The 23,005-nt window shown below is 42.0% G+C and overlaps 2 protein-coding genes across 3 annotated transcripts; one reads left to right on the forward strand and one right to left on the reverse strand.

Annotated features, from left to right (window-relative positions):
• The first annotated feature begins 3,168 nt into the window (after positions 1-3,168).
• Positions 3,169-16,168, forward strand: LOC143013297 (sodium- and chloride-dependent taurine transporter-like). Of its 2 annotated transcripts, none has more exons than XM_076166869.1 (14): positions 3,169-3,341; positions 7,451-7,680; positions 7,769-7,903; positions 9,885-10,119; positions 10,576-10,708; positions 11,063-11,197; positions 11,466-11,569; positions 11,703-11,827; positions 13,230-13,342; positions 14,168-14,305; positions 14,751-14,853; positions 15,217-15,317; positions 15,584-15,754; positions 15,870-16,168. In XM_076166869.1, exons 2-14 carry the CDS (start codon positions 7,452-7,454, stop codon positions 16,023-16,025), a joined length of 1,878 nt encoding a protein of 625 aa, XP_076022984.1. In that variant the 5' UTR covers positions 3,169-3,341; position 7,451; the 3' UTR covers positions 16,026-16,168. The 2 variants fall into 2 exon arrangements, with proteins under 2 accessions (XP_076022984.1, XP_076022982.1); XM_076166867.1 differs by lacking the exon at positions 3,169-3,341 and adding an exon at positions 5,340-5,570.
• Positions 16,169-19,419: 3,251 nt separating this feature from the next.
• On the reverse strand, positions 19,420-22,272 carry LOC143013299 (keratin, type II cytoskeletal 8-like). Its single transcript, XM_076166871.1, has 9 exons — positions 21,891-22,272; positions 21,568-21,776; positions 21,311-21,371; positions 20,991-21,086; positions 20,678-20,842; positions 20,321-20,446; positions 19,963-20,183; positions 19,762-19,808; positions 19,420-19,663 (listed from the first exon to the last, which is right to left on the reverse strand). Exons 1-9 carry the CDS (start codon positions 22,152-22,154, stop codon positions 19,587-19,589), a joined length of 1,266 nt encoding a protein of 421 aa, XP_076022986.1. The 5' UTR covers positions 22,155-22,272; the 3' UTR covers positions 19,420-19,586.
• Positions 22,273-23,005: the final 733 nt, after the last annotated feature.

A 23,005-nucleotide genomic window follows, 5' to 3' on the forward strand; every position in this document is an offset into this window, starting at 1 on the left:
TGTAGTATCAGTAACAACAGTGCCCATGCGTTGGCAGCTTGGTTCCAAGGAAACCAGTGTTTACATTTCAGTGGAAAGTTAGGACTTGGACGGGTGCCATGATCTAGACTCACAGCCATCCATTATGTAAGAAATGACACAGTGAAGGCTGCACACACACTTACTCACCAAATTGCATTTCAAGTTGCAGTTAAGATCTCTTTGAAATAAGTCATTTGCTTTTTCCACCGACGTGTCGCTAAATGGATTTATGTGAAGTGTCATAAATACCGATTGCAGCACAGTTTTATCTGTCAGGAATTCTGTTTATCTATACATTCTGCATCAAAGCTTCAAGTGTGTGACATTCAGACACTTACACTTAACATAGCCACAGTAATATGGGATTAAAGGTTGCTAAAGTATTAGCAGCCAGGACACACACACACACACACACACACACACACACAGCGGAGCAAGCAGTGTGCCCGTTGCTTTTTACAGGAAGGACTATGACAGAGCTGGGTAAATACACTGAACAGTATCTGGCCCTTGCACTCACACTCGCAAATCCCAAGAACAGTTTGTCATGCGCTCCACTGAAGATAGATTTTAGTGTTTTCCTATACGTGCCTGGATGCCTATACATTTGTCCCTTCATCGTGGGTCTTTCCTGTTTGTGTATAGTGCAATATAATGCTGTGCCCGAGGTGAGTCACAAGGTTGTCCATAGAGAACGTGGCAGCTCTACTGATAGACACAAACAGTGTCTGCGTGTGAGACAGGATTACACTATTACCATGTGACTGTCCTTAGACAGACCTCTAACAAAAGACAGGCTAAATCTCTCCATGACAACATCCTCTGGTCCTTAACTCTAATAGAAACAATCAAGTTGATGAAGGAGACCAGCTGTAAACTTACCGGCTTCATTTAATAAATACAAGCCAAACCTGCTGTGAAGAGAACTGAGAAATGGGCACTGACTCAAAGTGCAAAGGCTTAATTTGGCCTTAAAAATTGTAAAAGACCAAAACCACTTTCTGTCACTGTATAATTTTCTAAAAAACACAACAAATTATTTAATTGCATCATTTGGGTCATTGTTGCTTTAGATAAGCAACTACTGAGATAGAAGTCGGAGGAGACTTTACAATGTTTTCATTTATTGTGTGTCTTTGGCTACTTTATATTCAAGGTTGGTTTTTGTCACAGTTACAAACACTGAGCGTCCAAACTTGCATTCTTTGTTCAGTTACTTTCCTGTTTCTTGGCTATTTTGCCGTTGACCATCAGAAAGCAGTTAGTCCTGTTGACAGAGCTTTTGTCCGCTGCAGCGGAAATGTCAATGAAACCCAGAGGATTGTGGGGGCTTTGAAACGCTCTTTGCTTCAGAGACCGAGATGAGATGTTGCTTCTAAAAAAAACACCTAAGTCTGTAAGTAGAAGCACACACAATATAAAAACAAGGGATAAAGCTGTATGTGCTTTCCCTTTACTTGATTTTGAAATTCCATCATGAAATGCTTTACATTGCTCCTTACATTGCTCATTAACTACATTTACTATCAATCTAATTAAAGCAGCATTAAAGGTGTAACTATTTTAATTATCACTTTTACTACAGTACATAATGTACTTGAAGCTCTGTGTTTTAAATTCAAACAATATGTTCAGTCTGTTCTTCTATAAAGACGCCTTACCTGCGATACATGATGTGCAGAGCCAACATGTGGCCTCACCATCTGTTTGTTATGGCAGGTGCTCAGATTAAAGTCCCAGTGCTTCATTTCAAATCAGTGTAGAACATATACGATTTTTTAAACAATGTTGTTAATGACATTATGAACAATGTCCTAGTTCGCCCACATACACTAAAGAGGAAAACTAGCCCCATTCCTTTGCAAAGAAAGCTGGGGTGAAATATCAGGCGGAGGACGTTACGGGACGACCAGCGAGGCAAATTGGAGGGCGTGTGTCTGTTTGTTTGTGTTGAGTAGATCTGAGCACCATTCCTACAATCGCCTTCAACCACTGTCACTGTTGGCAAGAAGCTGACGGGAATGATGAGCTTCCCCTCACCTTTGTCAGGCAGACTCTCACAAAGGTCAGGGTTAAACGAATGCAGGAGTTGGCATCACGACTTGACAGCACGAGTTGACAGTCTTCTCCAGGGGAAAGAGTGCCAGAAGCATGAATGTCATCATTTAAGGTGAGGATAATTGCTCTAATAGACTATTAGTTATGTACTTGTTCACATGCAGTAGCCAAACACAGTGTTCAAATGCAATATGTCTCAAATCTTACAAAATCTGCAAAAAGCAGTTGTTTACATATTTATCATTATCACACCTGTTGTTCTCTCCTGACTAGATACTTGCTTTTGTTGTGTTTAAATCTCATCTGTATGTCACTTAGGATGAAGTGTAAAAGTAAATACAAAACAAGTCAATGTCAGAGAAAACATTTGTGCCAAAAGCACACTGTAATCACTGACTGACCTCCTGTATTCACATTTATTACACACAGACAATATACTGAATATGAACAGAATTAATAGGACGTTTTTGAACTGTAATTGCCAGTGAACATGGACGAGAAACACTTGTCACTCACTCTAGAGTAAGAATAAGTCATGGAATGCGAAAAACAATTCTGTGGCCACAAGATAATTATCATGTGATGTGATATTTTTCTAGAACCAAGAAGAACAAGAACTTCAGGAGATGATGGAGATTGGATGAAGCTATTTTGATGTATGTTTATGATCTGCAAAGGCATAATAAAGCCATTAAGTGGTTATAAAATGGCAGGTGTGATTTGCCTGTGGCTTGAATGTGCATGAGGCTACAGGTGCTGCTGTGTCAGGTGCGGTGCCGCTTTGTTTGATAATGGCCCATTCTACCGTAAACACATTATCAAAGCAGAGACTCGCTCGAAGCTGTTTACTGAGCCAGACAAGCCCATTGAATTGTAATAACAACAAGACAGGAACTGAGTTTGGAAACCTGCACCGGGATCATGTGCAGGCAGTATTCCTGTGCAAGCATTGCATTGACTTAATTATCTCCACGACTAATTTATTATTTATTACGGCACGGTTTCGCAGCTCTTCGTTAGTGTGAAGCAGGCGACGGTGTGTTGAGCGCGGGGGGAGAGGTGAAGGCTGGACTGTCTCTTTAAGAATCAGGTCTCCTGTTGCATGGGGAAGCTGGTGATTTTCCACTCAAACTGATATTAAACGCACCACCTCATAGAAAACAAAGGTCACACCTAGAAATCGATTCAATTATAACGCTCATCTCTCACCGCGGGCTACAAATCCAGAGACAACAGATTGCTTCATCCAACTAATCAGACAGGTAATTCGGTTTTAATCTCTAATCACTGTGAGATTACGGGATACTTGTGTTATTATTTTAAAGTAGGGGAATATATAGCAGAAAAAAATGATTTGATATGAGTAATGGATGCTTTTAAAACGGGCGTTTTTAGTATATTTTCAATATAAGTCAATTCACTGTTTCTCACCGTGTCGATTAAAAACAACGTACAGCGCTTTTTGTCCGCTTTGAAAACAACTTGACAAAATCATAATTTGGGTTGAAACAATGCAGCTTTGATGAATTTGTGCAATTTCACGTTTTTCTTTCCAGTGTGCCCGTTTTAGATCATGTGATGCGTTCAAGTACCGCCAGATCCACAATGGCATCTTTTGATGTGGACTCGAGCTCATTAGACACACGTTTAGACAGGATTTGTTTATTGACTATGGACTCAGGGTCCTGTTGCCCCTATGATTTATAACCCCACAGTGAAAGAGTCTGTGAATGCATGACTGTGGATGTGTAGATGTGAATGCATGAATGAGTAGATACATATTGATGAGTGAAAGATGAATGAAGGAAATTAAAGATTGCTTCTGCGTGGGGTGAAAACAAGATCTCATGGCCTAAGATGTTTACTTGCTTATATCCTATCCTTAGTCACACATACTTAACCTACTTCTGTCGTCACCTAGTCCAGTGCATGACTGATCGACATATGTCCCTTAATAACCCCAATCTGACCTCCCAGCAGGACAAATCCCATGGATCTCTACACGTAATTTAAGCCTTTGGTGTTGCTGATCTCAATGATGCCTATTTTTGCAACAGAGGTTCCCAAACTGGGGATCTGGCCGTTGGGGGTCTGTGGGGGGGTTTCCTGGTGGTCCCCTGTAAAATAAGGAATGTTTTTGTTATTGTAATTTTGACCAGTAGAGATAACAAAGTCCACTTTCCCAGTTTGTAGGTGTTGCGCAAGTTTGTTTCAGTGGTAGAAAAAAGTTTGAAACATTGTAAGCTAGTTTTAACATATTAATACATGAAAAGCCATCAAAACAAATAGCAATTTTTATCTACCAGTGGATTCAGGAATGATATTTTTTATGTTTTAACAAGAGATTGTATGTTGTACTACATGCATGCATCATACATGCATCATACATGCATCATATCATTCTGTCTGACTGGATCACAGTTTCACTTTTATCAAGGGGAAACACCTTATGTTTGGCCGCTGCAATTGACCGTTAGACCGGTCATTTGTCAAAGGTTATGTAGCCAAAATAGGTAACAGAACATGACACTGACCAGAATATGATTAAAGAGGATAGCATCTTGTAAAGTTAAGAGGTGTCACTAGGTTGATGTGTGTATGTTGTCATCAGCTGGTCCCTGTCCCCTCATTTAACTATGCAAATCCTGTCGAGCAATTTATCAGGTTCCATTTGATTGCCATGCCAGTCTTTGTTTGGTCAGCGTGATCTCTTTGAATAGTCAAATATTTGAAAACAGACCATGGAGACGAGACAGATTGCCTTATTAGGCATTGTTAGAAGTTGATACTGCACTGGTTTACATTATCCAAGATAACACAGTGCGAGCCATGGAAGAATGGAGGACAGCGGTTCAAACTGTCCTGCATTCCAGAAACAATCCCAGTGTACTCATGAATAAAAATAGTCCTCACACAAAGACAATTGTAAGTGTCGTAGTGTTATTACAATGAGTCTGTTGTAGCTATGCTTTACATTCTAGTGATATGTGAGTGCAGTAAATATAACAATGTGTGCCTCACTCAGTCCTGCATGTAGTTCATCCATTGGAGCCGGATCATGATTCAAGAGAGCCAGCCTCCTACAAACCCCCAGTGCGGGGCCAGCCCACCCTTTCTCTCCATCTGACTTGTGTCTTGTGGGTGTGGGTGTGTGTGGGTGTGTGTGGGTGGGTTGGTGGGTGTGTGTGTGAGTGGGTGACACATAGAGGGCACAGCACTCATCCCCCCAGTCCTTGGCCGTGTGTATATCTGTGAGCAGGCAGTAGTGGGGAGTGGAAATGTACAGACTCCTAAACTGGCACCTGAGTTGTCTGTCACTGTGAGCGCGTGTCCAATCTCTATATAGGATTTAATTGTCTTTAGCCAAGAGGCGGTCCGTGCTGTCAGCTCCACTTCTTGTAACTCGTGTCTGCATAAAGACATTCAGTACAGAGGAATGGTGACAGCTGAGAGAGAGGGACACTATACATAGCTGCAGCCATGAAGGAAATGTAAGTTTCTTATTCATTATTTTCTTTCTTTTACTTGCACATAGTTTGCACATTTTTCTCCTTTAATGAACTTAGAGATTGTTGATTCAAAAGTTGTTTAATGCAATGGTTTATTTCAAATTAATCCTCCAAGTTAAAAGTCAAAACAGTGGATGTCTTGTCGAGTTTAGTTGCCTATTTGCATGTCTGGATGAAATCATGTTTATGAAAAGTAGAACATTCAAATGATAACAATACTGAAACTATTCTGGGTCATGTAGCCAAATAAATGTGTCGTCTTTTGTGGTGTGCATCAGACTCTCAGCACTGAGCATGTGAAACCACAAACAAGCCACAGGCAGAAAGGGACGGAGAGAGGCAGGATGAGAAATAGAGTCAGCGAGAACTGATCCTGTTATGTAATGATGTCTGAGCGGGGATAGAGCTTGAAGTTGACTTGTACTGCATAACAGGAAGAGAGAAAACCTAGAAAATGACAGGACCAAGTGTGCACAGAGGGATGGAGACGAAATCAGCATGCTGAATACTGAGGGGATTGTTCAAGCATTCAAGTAAGAAGACGCATTGTTTGCAGTTGGTGTTTTGCATAAGCTGGCCAGTGGATGTGAATTCAGCGGATTGCAATGTGAGACTGGAATAGTGAGACAATATTGTAACTTGATGGTTTGGGAAACCTTAATGAGGTGATATCCATTTTATGTTGTGCCTATTAAGTAGGAATTTGTTCTTAAGTAGCTTCATTTTGGCAGGACTTGATATGTTTCTGACTGACTGAGTTGTAATGAACACTACACTCTGAAAACTATGTTGCAGCATGTATAAATAAAGGGAAAATCTTTGACGTCATTCCCTTGTAACTGCCAACTTCTTCTCAGTTGATGTTAAAGAAGAGGAAACCTTTCCCCCCAGCATTTTGTTCAGAAACACAAGTTATACTCCAGCAGGAAGCTCACAGAGTCAGTCTGACAGAGTTCCAGTCTCATTACAGTTTGCACTCTGATCTCTTTCGCTCACGTCAGGAAACAGGACACCTTGGTCCGTAACAACAAATCCAATCTTTCGCGGAAAGCTTGCTTACAGAGTAAACACTCAGCTAATTTAAGCTGTTGTAGCTGTCTGGGAACAGACAGGGCTTTGGAAATGCAGCAGGATGTAATCTACTCCAAATTGGTATTACTTTAGTTGGAATATTGCAGGTGCATTATGCATCAGGGAAAGATTTTCAGGGTAATATTTCTTTCAGACAGGGTCTTAAAGCCTGTATCCTAGTCAAACCTTCCCTTCCTTTTCCTTCATTGACAATGTGCACCCCACTGAGCAGAGCACTTTAAAGCAGGTCCCACACTCCACAGTGAGACACAAAGTAAAGCTGGGAAATAGAGAGCTGCAAGCAGTTTAATCTGTTATCAAACCGCTGACACGCTGTCCCCAAGGTGACATTCTTGCATTTTGGGAACATTTTCTGCTTTAGAAATGGATAAACAGACAAACAAAGAGACACTGGGCACTTGATCTGTGGTAATGCAGGGTATATTTTGAGAACGAGGTTGCAGTTTGAATTTTTATCCAAACCACAATCCAGAGATCTCTCCAAACAGCTGCATATCATCTTACGGAATATGCTTTTACTTTCTGTATCTGTAAATGAGTGGGACAAACATTTTCTCCAGTCTGCCCCCCATTCATCAATGGTCCATATCACTGTATACCACACATTTGGTATGCACAACCCGTAACAGAATCAGGAGACAGCATTATCCACCTAATGCTCCTTCCTACCTTAGTCTTATTTAACTCATCTCTCCCTCTCTCTCTCTTGTCTAATTGCTTCATCCATCTACCTACCACCACCACTTACATTCCTTCTTGCCTTCTTAAAGCATGGCACCAAAAGAGAAGCTCCAATGCCTGAAGGATTTTCACAAGGACACCCTGAAACCTTCACCGGGGAAGAGTCCCGGCACACGGCCTGAGGACGAGGCTGAAGGAAAGGCTCCTCAGAGGGAGAAGTGGTCCAGTAAGCTCGACTTTGTCCTGTCCGTGGCCGGTGGCTTCGTCGGATTGGGAAACGTCTGGCGCTTTCCATACCTGTGCTACAAAAATGGTGGAGGTAGGCTGAAGACACACAGCAGATAGATATTAAGCCATAACATGGCAAAGAAGTGTTAATTAAGATGATTCCTCTCGTTATCACCCAGGGGCGTTTCTCATCCCTTACTTCATCTTTCTGTTTGGCGGGGGCCTACCCGTGTTCTTCCTGGAGGTGGCACTGGGCCAGTACACCTCTGAAGGAGGGATCACCTGCTGGGGCAAACTCTGCCCCATCTTCACTGGTGGGTACACACACAAGAAAACACTGTTCATATTCACACACACAGACAGATGAACAGTAGCTCTACATTACAGCACCTATTCAACATAAAGTCATGGTGCTCTGTTCGAGGTATCCCTCCCAGTATCATTGGACAAGTTTTAATTCATTAGGTTGCTTTGCGTTGTGTAAAACAACACAACGTAGCAGGATCGCTGAGACCTCTGTATGCCTGTGTAGAGCATTTACACCATTACATCATGGAGGACGAATGATCTTCACTATACTCAGATTTCAGTTGTCAGCGACTAGCTTTAGATAGAGTGTATATATACAGTACATGTTGAAAACACACCGATATGTACAGTCATCTCTATATTGCACCTATGATGTGTGTGCAATGGATTGCTGAGTTCTTGGCTGCCATGGAAACAGGCTAAGGGGGGAAATCTATGAACTCAAGTTGCCTAGCAATGGATACAGTCCCATGCAGCAGGTTTGCATACAAAGAAAGTGATCACTTTAGTTGAATCGAAGCTGCAGTGTGGATCCTCTTCCTTTGTTTAATTCAGCCTCATTGGATGTAGTGAATATAACAAATCGATGATGTGATCTCTCACAGTGGTGTCATGCTTTCATAAGAGACTCAAATGCAGCTGTGAGTGGGGGAATGATGTTATCCATTAACCTTTGATTTTATTTATATTATTGATTTTTTAGCAAAGTCAGTGCGTCAACAGATCTGATATCCTGTCCACAGTTCGGTGGACTGAAAAAAAAATAGACTGAAAATGTTTTCAGAAAACTTTGTCCTTTTTGTAACTTTGGAACAGTAAGTCATTGAATCAAAATGATTTTTTCCTACATTCTTTGGGTCCATCCACTTCCAACCATACAGACCACAGACATTTGAAAATGTTTGTGCCAACTGTCAATAATAAGACGTCTGCACATGTTTATGGTTTTGCTATAATTAGATGCCAAAGTTAAGTGGGCGCGGCTCATTCATAAAAAATGCTCTTTAGTGTCTCGTGAATCAGTTACTCCCTTGAAACCAAACTTAGTTGACATGTACACTCACTACTCTCTCTACGCTCTCTCGATCTCCTTATTTGAAAAAATAGACTGAAGCCCTTACACTTCCTCATCAGTCTGCAGTTTCATGTGTTTCAAAATTGCAGTGGTTTTCCTGTTTGGGCAGGGAGAAGCTTATGTCTTACACAGTCAGTGATGTTTGGTCTTGTAGCACCTACCAAGAATATAATTCCAGTCCCAAGATGAGTCCAGGACAGTGGTACAGGTTTCTTACGTGTCTGCAAAAGTCCCTGCTGTGCAAAAGATACTCATGATATAGACGGTGCTCGACCCCAGAGTGACAGCTGAAGACAAGCTGTGAGGCCCCACACCCTCAGCAGCTGCCATCATGCCTTTACTCATGTTCACATCAGAGGCATCACATGAAAAGAGAGGAAACGACAGGGAACAGCTGAAGACAAGGTGCAGCACCAGATCTCTAGCAGCTGCCGACAGTCTCTGATATTCAAGGAACGCTGAAGCTGCTGTGTCTTTGTCCGGCTTTCTTGTGTTCTCAGCAGATGGGGAGATTAGGACTTTGCTCATCACAATTGCTCACGTACACACACTCAATCACATGTAGGCCCCACTTTCACAGAACTGACCTGTCTATCACTTTGCGTTTGGAATTTGAGAAGGAGGAGCGGAGAGACGTGACAGAGTCGACAAGTTTAAAAATACTCTCGATTAGTGGAAGCGCGCAGGGGATTTCTGTGTCCAGCTTCATAGCAAAGTCATCTAAATATAGCATGAAACACAGTAACATAAAGGAAGTTTTCCCCCCCTTTGAATGTATAAGATAAATTGTTATTACACATTTTTGATAGTCGATATGCATCAGTCTGAGCTGTTATGATTACGAGCCATGTCAAGTCCTCACAAGCAAATGAATTGAAACTGATCATTGGAAATCTTTGCTGTCTCTCTAGGTATTGGCTACGCATCTATCGTGATTGTTTCTTTGCTGAACATCTACTATATTGTGATCTTGGCCTGGGGACTCTACTACCTGATTCAGTGCTTTCAGCCTGAGCTCCCCTGGGCAAAATGCAACCAGCCGTGGAACACACCAAACTGTGTAGAGGACACAGTGCGCAAGAACAAGACACATTGGCTGGCAGCCAACATCACCAACTTCACCTCCCCTGTCACAGAGTTCTGGGAGTGAGTACACACACACCCACACACACATGCAACATGTTGTGTGTAGATAAAACAAATATAGACTTATCCTTTTGTATATTGTTTTCTTAATTTTAGCATTTCCAGATATTGATCACAGCAAGTGGTACTATAAATAATATATGATTCATGAAACTTGGAGACTGGAACCTCCAGTCTCATAGGACTCAACAAAAACCTGCAAATATTCTCTCCAGTCTTTATTTTAGATAAGGGGTTGTATATTTAGACTGTGGAGAGATTATAGCAGCACAGTATGGGTGCAGTCATGTGCTCTGTGTGTGTGTGCATGTGTTTACATTCTATTTTTATGTCCTTTTATTGTCCTTTCATTTTGACCTCTCAGGGCACATGCCTCTTCCTCCCTGTTTTTGCTCTAAGTCTGCATACTCCTTCAGCCTGCCATTAAGCTGTTATGTGACCGTTTATCCTCTGTAGACGCAACGTCTTGAGCATCTCCAATGGGATTGAAGACATTGGGCCCCTGAAGTGGGACCTGGCCCTGTGTCTCCTAGCAGTGTGGGTTATCTGCTTCTTCTGCATCTGGAAGGGAGTCAAGTCCACTGGGAAAGTGAGTGCAGAGGCGTGCACGCTTCCTGTGCTTGTTGTGTTGCTTGGATGCTGGTTGGCCTTTGTTAGCGATAAAACACGGGTGCTCGTTGAAAACCTAAAGCCCAAGACATTTATTTTATTAAGAGACACACACTGCTGCGTATTACTTGTTGGCCAGACTCGCTGTCGCTGTGCACAGTTCACTGCAGCTCCTTAGTTCTTTCTGTTGTTGTTAGCAGGAAAGACCCTGGGCCAAGAAACTTCATTAAGACCTATTTGTTTGTTATTTTCATTGGGCCAGCTAAAATGAATCATATTGAACTACAGGCTTTCATTAAATATCTTGAGCTAATAACATCTTTCTCTTGTGTAGGTGGTATACATAACAGCAACTTTCCCATTTATAATGCTATTGGTGCTGTTGGTGCGTGGAGCCACTTTGCCTGGAGCATCTGAAGGGATTAAATTTTACCTGTACCCTGACCTGACCCGCCTACAGGATCCAGAGGTACAGCCACAGCTCCCTGAGTCCTCATTTCCTCTTTAGAGCTCCCTTACCTAACTCCCCTGTTACCAGTGTTTCTTTCACATCTCTGTCTCCAGGGGCAACAGTAATCACTTTGCTCTAAAAAAAAAAAAATGCTGTTAGTTCTCTTGTTCCTTCTTGTTCCTTCTTACATAACCCAATTATGTAAATCTTTCAAGAATGGCAGGACTAGAATTCTGAGTGCATGGTAAATGAATGACCATTAAGTGGTTCATATCTACTTTTTCAGGTATGGATTGATGCAGGAACTCAGATTTTCTTCTCCTATGCCATTTGCTTGGGGGCCATGACATCATTGGGGAGCTACAACAAATACAGATACAACTGCTACCGGTGAGTGGAGTCTCCGCCGGGGAGTGGGTCTGTAGTGACAGCAACACGTGTCAGAGACGGTTGCGTGAAAGAAATGGGAACTTCGGTTCCGCCTGTGTTAATTAACAACCTCCATGACATATGTGTGACATAGGGACTGTTTGCTGCTGGGAGGCCTCAACAGCGGTACCAGCTTTGTGTCTGGCTTCGCAATATTTTCCGTCCTGGGCTTCATGGCACAAGAACAAGGGGTGGACATTGCCGATGTGGCAGAGTCAGGTACGAGGGTCCAAGGTGATGGCAGCGGTGATGGTGGGCACTGCTGCCATACAAAAACAACAAGAAAAACAAGATAAGACGTTTGGAAACTTAAAACCGGACAAAATCTAAGAGGAAAGTTAGTTGACCATTAAGGCTCCAACGGTGATGCTGAAATGTAGATGTATCGGCGATGGCACACTCCTTGAATTGAAGAAACAGAAATGTTGCTTCGGTATGAGCTGTGTTCCACCTCTTCTGAAGACAGATCACACTGCACTGGTGTAGTGATGTGTGTTTTATCCACCGCTACACAATGAACTGAACCGTGAAGGAGCTCCTGTATTGGTTCATCATCATTGTTACAAGTGCACCATACACAGCTGCTCATGTCTTCATGTAGCTTTTCGCCTTTTGACCAGGGCACATTGGACTGAGAGGACTGGCATCATTGTATGTACTACAACTGTGTGCTCATAGGCACTCTGTAAGCCCAGTTCTTTAACAAGCTGTGGATCTCCTGATGGATGCCATTGGTTCTGTTTCTGCCTTCCCTGATTGTATATGTGGACTTTGAAGGAGATGCATCTTCTTTCAGCATGCTAACTCTGTTCCCTTAGCATCAGTACATTGCTTTCTTTAGACTGGAACTGGAGTATTGTGTAAAATCAAACTACAGCTGCATGACGATGACAGTTGTACATGCTGAAGTACATTAACATGTCTCTTCATTATTTGTCACAGTATTTCATTATGAATGAAAACACAGGACCTTTGTGTTACTAGTGTAACTGTTCTCTGCTACTATTATTCCTAATGCTTTTATTAGGTGTTTAATTCAATTCAAGGCACTTTACATACAGAGCATTTAAAGAAGCCCAACATTTCCCCATGAGCAAACGAGCAAGGAAAAACTCCCCTTTAACTGGAAGAAACCTCAGGCAAGACCGGGCTCTAGGTGGGCGGCCATTGGCCTTGACCGGTTGTCAGATTAGTAGCTCTGCCATAATCTACTTGTTGGCTTTTATATTAGACTGGCAAGTATAAGTATACACGACACTGCACCATGAAAATAGCAAGGTTGTTTTGGTCCATTATTGGGGAAATTTAACCTCTTAGCCACTCAACACATTGGGCCAACAGTGAATAATAACAAAAGCCAGGTACTCCAACTCTTTTCTCTGTCCTGTTCTATCCTCCCATGTACTTAATTGCCAGCAGAGGACTGTGTCCTTAATTTATGTCTCTCAGTTGTTGGCCAAATTTGGATATATTTATTTATTTATTGGCAGTGACAACTCACTGAGCCTCTCCAGGGCATTATTTTTCTTGCTCCCCATATGTCGGCCAAGCTGAAATCAGATCAAAGGGTTAATTCTGTCTTCTTCCCCTTCTCCCCATTCCCACTCTGTTCTCCTTCCAGGTCCTGGCCTGGCCTTTATTGCCTATCCTAAAGCTGTGTCCATGATGCCGATGCCTACATTCTGGGCTATCCTCTTCTTCATCATGCTGCTGCTTCTGGGCCTCGACAGTCAGGTCAGTAGTACCCAGTTGCCTTGAGTGGCTCCTGTGTGGCCAAACCAAATGTGTGAAACATATTCAGTGTCTCTCAGGTCAACATCTAATATCTTCAAGGTATCAAATGACTCACAGACAAGAAAAGCAACTCAAGTCTTTACAGTATTTGAAAACGTGTCTGTTGCCACAGAGATCTTTAACTACCACACTTTATTTATCACCAAGCATGATTGTTGAAGTCAATTGATGAGCACCATCATTTAATATTTTCTAAGGAGACAAAACACAAGTTTAAACCAGAGGGATTTTCCAGCTATTGCATTTCCTGCTTCCAAGTGTAATTTTACTCCTGTGCTAACTCAGTCCTGCACATGGCCAACTGCTCCTCTCAGCCAACTCAGCCGACACTCTAAATGAGTGCACGTGACTCTTTTCATGAGTGTATGAGTTTCATTTTTGACCTGAGGTTGCAGGCTGATTTGTCTCGTACTATATTGTCATCGGCATCATCACTCACACCTAATAGCAGTTTGTGGATATTTTGTTGTAGTCCAATAAAATATTTTGTTTTTGGTGTGTAATTTATGTTAATTAATTATTGGTTTAGGAGGCAATGAGGTGACACAGGAGACAGAGACAATGATTCACTATTGTTTTGTCTTTGTTGTCTCTTGGAAGCAAGAGGCAGTGCTGCAAAGTGGAGCCCATTTTAAATACTGATTACTGCTCAACAAAGCACTCTCAACAAAGTCTCTAATCAGTGTTTTGAAGAGGGAAAACAAGAGAAAAGTGACATTGAATATTTTCTGTTTCTGTACATAATAGTTGCTTTTGTCCTTACAGTTTGTTGAAGTGGAAGGACAGATTACCTCCATTGTGGATCTCTATCCAGATATCCTAAGGAAGGAATACCGGCGTGAGATCTTTATTGCCGTGATGTGTTGCATAAGCTATGTCCTGGGACTTGCCATGGTAACGAAAGTAAGTTCACAGACATTAACTTGAGTGAGCCCCCCACAGTGAACACTTGTATATTTTGTTTAGAAAAGGAAAATGAGAGTGGATGACTTCAGATCAACAACAGAAACGATGCCAAACACTTTCCACTTGCCTGGTGACTGCTTCATTGTCATAACCAAATATGGTTTTCTACATACTCACATGCTGTGTGTCTAAATGGAACAATTCAGAATGCTGTTTTGCATTCAGTAGTTAACTGTGTTTCAATGTCATCGCAGCACCTGTTGAACTCTGCCACTGTTGGCAATGTGCCATCATTCTCATGTGTCTCTGTCCCCCACCTTCCCCTCTGCATCTGTGCTCATTCTGCTTTCATGTCCCCTCTCTCCCCTCAGTCTCTGTCACTTTCTTTCTGTCTTTCAATATGTCTCTGTGAGGTAATTGATGCAACTTTCTCTCTTTGCAGGGCGGCATGTATGTGTTTCAACTCTTTGACTACTATGCAGCCAGTGGTGTGTGCCTTTTGTGGGTTGCATTCTTTGAATGCATTGCTGTAGCTTGGGTTTATGGTAAGTGAAACGACGAGCTGTGTGTCATTTATCAAAGCAATGGGGGTTGGAAAAAAGTTGGTTAAAAAATCTACATCAGTGGTCTCCATGGTGGTAAACAAAGGTGTCCTTGTGGCTCTTTCCATGTCAGCAGTAAATAACCTTTACAGGCTTTTGGCACAGACATTGGGGGCGTATCACAGGGATCGGTAATGTCTCTTCACAGTGACCTTTTTGTTGGCCATGAGTCCTAGAGGCTACATTTGGACCCTTTGTTTTACCAGAGTAACTACTGTTCTTTGCGCTCATAGTTCTTGTAAACATCTGGCACATGTTTCCTCACATTGTTCTCTTGTTATATATTCTTCTCTTTCTCTTGGAAAGGAGCTGATAAATTCTATGATGCTATTGAAGATATGATTGGCTACAGACCCAACCCATGGATGAAATGGAGCTGGACAATAATCACTCCTGTCCTCTGCATGGTGAGAAACCAGCAGCGGTGTTGGGGTGTCATTTGTATTGTAGGTATAGGCAGGGCTCTACAATCCAGTCCTAACAGGGCCCCTATCCAAAAGGTTTTTTATCCTGCCATTAAATCTATTGCTTGCACCTTGTATTCGCCTCTCTCAGGTGCAAGCAATTATTTTAATGGCAAGATAGAAACCCTGCTGGATAGGGGCCCTCATCGGACTGTGATGTAATGATGGTTCAGGCATCCTGTGCTAACCAGCATGTGTTTGTCTCCCAGGGGTGCTTCATCTTCTCCCTGGTGAAGTACAAGCCTTTGACCTATAACAAGGTGTATGAGTACCCAGATTGGGCCATTGGCCTTGGTTGGTTTTTGGCTCTATTGTCCATGATCTGCATCCCCATGGTGATGGTCATCAAGATCCTACAGTCAGAAGGACCCCTGATAGAGGTGAGAGGATGACTCTGTACTGCATGCGTACAAATACACAAACCTCCCATTTGCTGATATCATCAATAGACTAATCTCTCCTCTCTGTCTTCCATCTTTGTCTTCTCCTTCACAGAGGATCAAAGCAGTCGCAGCTCCAGCAAAATCCGGCGTGAGCTCGCGGCCTAAAGAGTACAGCCTGAAGGACAGCGAGCTAACACAGCCCCTGGACCCAAATGGGAACAATGGCTTGATCAAGCCCACCCACACCATTGTAGAAACAATGATGTGAGCGCTCTCTGTGAGAGGAATAAAACTAACGTGCTTTCTGTATTATTATCACATTTGCTAACTTTGATAATAGTAGGTTTACATTGTCCAGTATATCTGGGTTGGGAATATTCAGTTTTCATTTCTACGAAGAGAGAAATTTATTATTGTCAATTTTTTCCCTTCTATTTTTTTACTATATTGATGTTGTAGGTGTTGTAATTGTTGCTGTAGTTGGCACTGATCTCAATTTAGGCAATATTTTGAGGTAGACTGTTTCCTGTGTTTGCTACCTTGCTGCTGATTCTGTTTAGACATCTGGAGGAATATGCTTCGCCAGTATGACAGAAATGATAAATTCACTCACAAAAATTTCAGTAACCACATTGTGCAATGACTCATGTAAGAAAATGTGTGCGTTACCCTCATGTTCTGATGGAAGTCCATGGCATAGATTTAGGTAGGGATGGTAGGGACATATCTCTACTAATATCCAGTTGTTACAGAATTGTCTCTACCATTTTTTGTAACAATCTCAAGCGGTCTTGTCTGTGATGTGTTGCTAATTTGTGTCCATTTCTCAAACCCGTCATTTTAATATCAACCAACTTCATAATTGCCAGCAAAGAGGCCCAAGAAACGTTGGGATTTGTAACATTAACATTCTACGTAAAATCAGCTACAGCATACCCACTGTATCATTTTATCAGGAACGTTCTGGTAGCAGTGACCTGACCACAACAGAGAATAACAGGTGAAAGAAATCAACAACAACAACAACAACTTCAGTCCTTCACCGTGTTTGTTAAATTACTTGGATAGGTTATATAAGATATTCCCGGACATTGCACAGTTCTATGAAGAAGCAAGTATATGTAAAAGTAATGTCCATTCATAAATAAACAGGCAATATGAGAAATAATTGTCTGTGTGCTTCTTCCGCTCTTTCAACTGAACTCCAACAAGTAGTGTAAGTTTTCAGAGCAATCAGCTTTCGGAGCAATGGGACATTTTATAAACTATTGGGGTGTCCGGATAATGATATACTACAATAATAATCACCCAGAGCTGCAGAGTCTCGGCTGAGCTCTTATGTCACAGTGAAATGTTTGCCTGTAAATTCATGAGTTGAATACGAAATAAATACAGGTGGAGGTTTACAAGACTCAACTTGACTTAAACACTGCTGTGTCTCTGTCATGAATGCACCATTTTACGAGCTACAGGAAACACTTCAGGACGGACATCGAGGTCAAGAGGTCATTTTGTGCAATCATCTGCTCACGTGGGTTCTCATACCATTGCAAAGCTTGGAACATCCATCTCCTCCTGTCCTTCCGCCAAAAGACTCCAATCGCTGCAGGGATATCAGCCTGCCTCACAAACATCTCAGCATGGATGAGGGCAACTTTAGCTAATCAGCATCCAGCTTTACTTCTCATTAGTCATTCTCACAAAATCTGAACTGATCTTTGGTGACACGATTGACCAACATACCTTTAAAGAACACCTAGTCCCGGTCATGTGGTTTCACCCTGTGCAACATGAGTATGCACCACAGCTCCGGGCACAGGCTCTTGTCACCTCACACCTTGACTACTGCAATGCCTTACTGACAGGTCTACCAGCAATTACATTCAGATCTCTGCAAATAATCCAAAATGGGACAGCTTGTCAACCAGACCAAAATAGCACATGTCAGTCCACTGTCCACATATCCCTCCATTAGCTACTAGTGGCTTCCCAAATCAAGTTCAGGTCCTTGACGCTCGCCTTCAAAACAGAGTCCAATATTGCACCCTCTTATCTGAACTCCCTCATTCAGGTTTATGCTCTCTCATGCTCACTCTGCTCTGTCAATGAATGGTGCCTGGTGCTGCCAACACAACAAGGCTCGCTTGTCAGACACTCCTTTGTGGTCCCTTGGTGTTTGAAAGACTTAATTCGATCTAGAAAAAAACTACTGCAAACTCATATTAAATGCATCATCCACTGGCCTGTTGGCTCAGTACGCAAACTGTTGGGGGTCTTGTAATGTTCTTAAGATAAGTCAACGCAAGTCTTTCAAAGGTCATGACCACAGAGATCAGGGTCACGGGTCTGTTGTCATTTATTGTCTAACTTTATTGCAGCTTCTTCTGGGTAATTTCTGGCTAATGCTGCCCTGCACTACTAAAGTTCACAATGACCCAGTCGTTATCTAGTTAGTGTGACTTTTTAGTGTAATCTTGGGTTGCGATGATGTGAAGATGAAGGAAGGAAGGATCTCCGCTGACACTGTCTTTGCTTGTATAATGGGGTTTTATTATACGAAGTACAGCATCATAACAAGCACCATGGAACGCTTGTGAGGGACTCTGCAGCCGGAATGAGTCGCCTCCTGAACTCCGACTTTCAGACGTATTTATACAGTTGATTGTCACTCAAGAAAAGACCCGTTTCAGTGGATATTGACAAACTGCCTGAGACCACTGTAAACACTACGTGGCCATCCTGAGGGAGCAACAGTTCATTTTATAATGGCCTTTATTTGGCATGTAAACTTTTATCTTTACTCTTAACATGAATATATGTATTTCGACTGTTATCTATAGGCCAGCCGTTTAAGCCCAAGGCTTAAACTGCTGACCTCAGGTGCTATTTACATTCCTTGTCCGGTTCAGTTCACTTTTCCTTTGTCCATTGTCAGCTGTAAGGCCTTCCCTAGTAGAATGAATATATGTTCTTATTGAGATACTAGATATACAAGCAAAATATACCACAACTTCATCCTTTATGTTATGACAATATAATCTTACCCTTTGACAATGTACTGCAAGGAAAAATACATTCTACCCCTGTTTTCTTCCTTCCATTATTTTTCCGCTCATTTCCTGATACTTCCTTAATAATACTAAAGCATTCTGGTCTTCCTGACATCCTTTGCAAAATGGATGAAGACCTTGTCGGATCTAAAGATTCGACACATAATATAGAACAAAAGTCCTGCCTCTTCTGAGAAAGACCCAACAAGGATGATCTGCAAAGAACAAGCGAGAAACCAGAAGGAAATGGGAGAGAACTAAATCCCAGCATGTCACCAAACCATTTCCTTAACAGAAATGAAGAAATTTGATACATACTAAAAATTAAATGTGGAATTTTTCAAGTCCAAATCCCATATAAATACTCTTTCTAACCGACATCTGGAATCCCCATTTGCTGGCTCACTCTTCCTCTTGGTTCAGAGCTATTTCAACCTGAGATGCTAAATGAGTCATATTTTTCCATCTCCTCCAGGTGGCGGCATCATGCCTAAATAGAGAGAACCCAAATCCATGATGAAGATTTTTTGAAAATAAATAAAATACATAACCACTGTTTTGGTGGCGCTGAGATGAGGAGAATGAATGTGAATGTGTAAGTTGTTTATTCATTTGTATGTTATACCTGAGACATGGGAGTCAATGTAACATTCAACATGTGGAGAAAAATAAACAAAAACAAACTTTTGGGCCATTTGTCAAGCTCAATGGTACAGTTAAACTGCTGAAGTTGCCATGGTGATTCCAGTTGGATCAAACACTGCTGTGGTTTTTCTGCTTCAATTGTATGATAAGGCTTGGGTCTCCACTGTTTTGATGAGAACTGGTCTATGCTGGTAGTTGTTGAACTTCAGGCCTGTTCGGAAGAGGAGAGATAAATGACAGACTTGATAAGACGCATACACACCCCCAACAACAAGTAAATCAAGTTGTATACTTCAGTAAAGCACTCACGCATGTTGGGTGTTTTTTGGATGTTGGTAACAGACTCTTGCCCAACTCTATGAGTGAGAGAGCAGAACAAGTCACAAGGGTCATTGAATTAGGGCATGTCATATCCTGCATAATAAAATATTTCTTGTGCCTTGCCATCTCCAGTATTACAGCAGTATTACAGAGGTGTGATGCGGCTGAGGTCATTTTTATTGAACTAACCTTTCCTCTTCTCCTTCTAACAGTTTCCTGTAGGTGGCGATCTCTATGTCCAGGGCCAGTTTCAGGTTCATCAGCTCCTGGTACTCTCGGATCTGTCCAGCCATGTCCTGCTTGGCCCTCTGCAGAGCCAACTCCAGGTCCCTGATGCGAGCCTTGGCGTCCTGCACAGCTATGTCCCCACGCTGCTCCGCCTCAACAATCTGTCCTTCAAGGCCAGTATTCTGAATGAAGGGGTAGAATAGGATAGACAGGGATAAAGATGAAGGGATAGAATAGTACAAGAGCTTGCTAGTGTGTTGTTACAGCTTGTGCTGATTAATTGATTCTTGAAACTGCTCTCTACAGGCCCGTCACTCACCTGTTGCTGCACAGCCTGGATCTCCATCCGCAGGCGGCTGATCTTGCGGTTCAGATCACTGATATCCGCCTTTGAGGTACGCAGCTCATCTTCAGCCTGACCAGCCTGAGAAGTCATCTGGTCAACCTTGTGTCGACAGAGAACAAAGAGAGGGTATGAATAACATATGCAATTATTAATTATCTACGGTGGTGCGTGGGTGCAAGTCTGATAGGGTATTGACATAGTTTGTCAGTTTCCCCCCATAAAGAACCCTCCAAGACGAAACTTTTAAAAACATAATACATTTCAATATAAATGGCTTAACATAAAATTTGATGTAGTATTACAGCAAATTATTATTTCATTGCTCTTCACCTTGTTCTTGTACCAGCATTCAGCCCCTGCACGGTTGCGTGCAGCAATGTCCTCATACTGCGTCTTGACATCAGACACAATCTGATCCATGTTTAGGGCCCGGGAGTTGTCTATCTGCACCACCACAGAAGTCTCCTTCAGGTTCTCCTGCAGCTCACGCATCTCCTGTTGTAAAGTACAAAACAAAGCAACAATTAAGACACAATATGTTTTACTTTCTTTGGCTTTAGACAGTTGTTAATACTCTCAGGTTTATATACTCAAGATCAAATGTATATTGGATTAATAAAAGGATTATTCGCTTGTTGCTCACCATATCATACAGAGTCTTGAGGAATTTGACTTCATTAGCCATACTGACCACATGCTCCTCTAGATCCGAACGGGACATATAAGCGCAGTCTACATCCTGGATGCGTTCAGTAAAAAAAAAAAAGAGAGAGATCAAATGATCCATCAGAGCTGGAACCTTTCAATAAATGCACCCAAGAGTATTTTGTTGTAACTGCAGTAAAACATAATGCAATTTTAATCCCCCAATGAAATAACGCCATTGCCATTTTTCATCATTAACCCCCAGTTAATACATAAACACCATGGGATGAACAAATGAAGGCCATGATGACTGCATACCTTTTTAGTGAGGACAAACTCGTTCTCTGCCTCATTCCTTTTGTTGATTTCAAACTCGTACCTGAAACCACACACATGATTTACTCACTCGCTTCTAATCATTGAAAGGTGACAGTTACATAACTAGCTGTAATTAAAATACAAGTAGGTGTAAAATTCCATTGTAGTTACAGATACAGCTACACACCCAAGTCACATGTACATTGTAGGTAGTAAATAATTGTTCATTGTTTCCATCACAGGAAATTGAGGCCTACTTTGTCTTGAAGTCATGCACTTGTTTGTGCATGGCATTGTTGTCTTGGTCTAATTTGTGCTTTTCATCGGTGAGATCATGAAGCTGCCCGTGCAGGTTGGAGATGTAAGACTTCAGCATTGGCTCGATGTTGGATGAAGCTACTGTCTGTTCCTCCAGCAGCTTCCACTTGGTTTGCAACATTTTGTTTTGCTGCTCCAGAAGTCTCACCTTGATCACGTAGAGAATAAACACAAATCTTTTCAGTACAGCATTGAGAGATAAGACAACAAATTATCATATCAGTCTCTAATCAAGAAAGGTTTGATCAGAATGGAGACTTACCTTATCGATGAATGAGACAAAGCGGTTGTTGAGACCCTTGATCTGGTCTTTCTCTTGGTTACGGATAATATGGATGGAAGGGTCGACTTCTAGATTGAGTGGAGTAAGCAGGCTCTTGTTGACTGCCACAGCTGTAATCTGGGTGTGCAGCGGAGGCCTTGAGGTAACCTTGGGGATGGAGTAGCGTCCCAAGGACATGCTGCTGAAACCCCCATTTGAGGGTTGCATCCGTTGTCGGCTCTTGGTAACTCTCCTTAAACTCATGATTGTGCTGTTTAGAGATGGGTCTGCAGTGTTGTGAGTGTGGCAATTTTAGCCCAGCTTTATAGCAAAGACAAGGTGTGGTCGTGTAGTGAAGTTATGTGGCTCCCCAATGTGGGTAAACCAGTCTAACGTATACCACTCTCCCACCAACCCATCATTAAAGGGTAACATTGTTTCTGTTGTTATTCTGGAATACAGACTTGTTTAGTAGCTTCATATTTGCATCCAGTGCTCATCTTGTCGTGAGCCCTGGATGTTCTCTAAGATGAATACAAAAGTCACTACAGTAACACAACATGTAATTAAAGGACAAAACTTTCACTAGTGGAAATTTAGAGACGGATGTTGAATCAGATCAAACATTCATATTGGCTTCACACACACTGAGATCTCAGCATACTCTAATTCAGTGCCAGAGGAGCTGTAAAGGAATCTTAAGCTATAGAAAAAGCCATGAACGTTTCATGCCAAGTGCTCATACAGGCGCCAGGTTATACATCTTGGAGGATTGTCGTGGCTGTGGCAGAATCTTCATTCTAAACTCGTAGATATAACATTTATCAATGGCGTTTCTGGTTTTTTAGACAAAAAACTAGCTGTCATTAGTTGACATAATATCATAGTTTGTTTGCTTCCAGTGTCTGTCCAGTCCAACGATCTACAATGAAATTAACTACTACTACTACTACTACTACTACTACTACTTCAGTGAGTTGGATGTAAACAAAATAAACTGGTTTGGCAGTCTGGCACTTCCCCCGTATAGAATGTCAGGCTGTCATGAATGGTTATCCAATCATTGCGCTCCCTTATGAAAACAAGAAGAAATTCCTTGCAAAACCAACTGTAAG

The sequence above is a fragment of the Genypterus blacodes genome, unplaced genomic scaffold (genome assembly GCF_046128005.1).
Source record: "Genypterus blacodes isolate CSIRO-AG114 ecotype Tasmania unplaced genomic scaffold, CSIRO-AGI_Gbla_v1 ptg000156l_1, whole genome shotgun sequence".
NCBI lineage: Eukaryota > Metazoa > Chordata > Actinopteri > Ophidiiformes > Ophidiidae > Genypterus > Genypterus blacodes.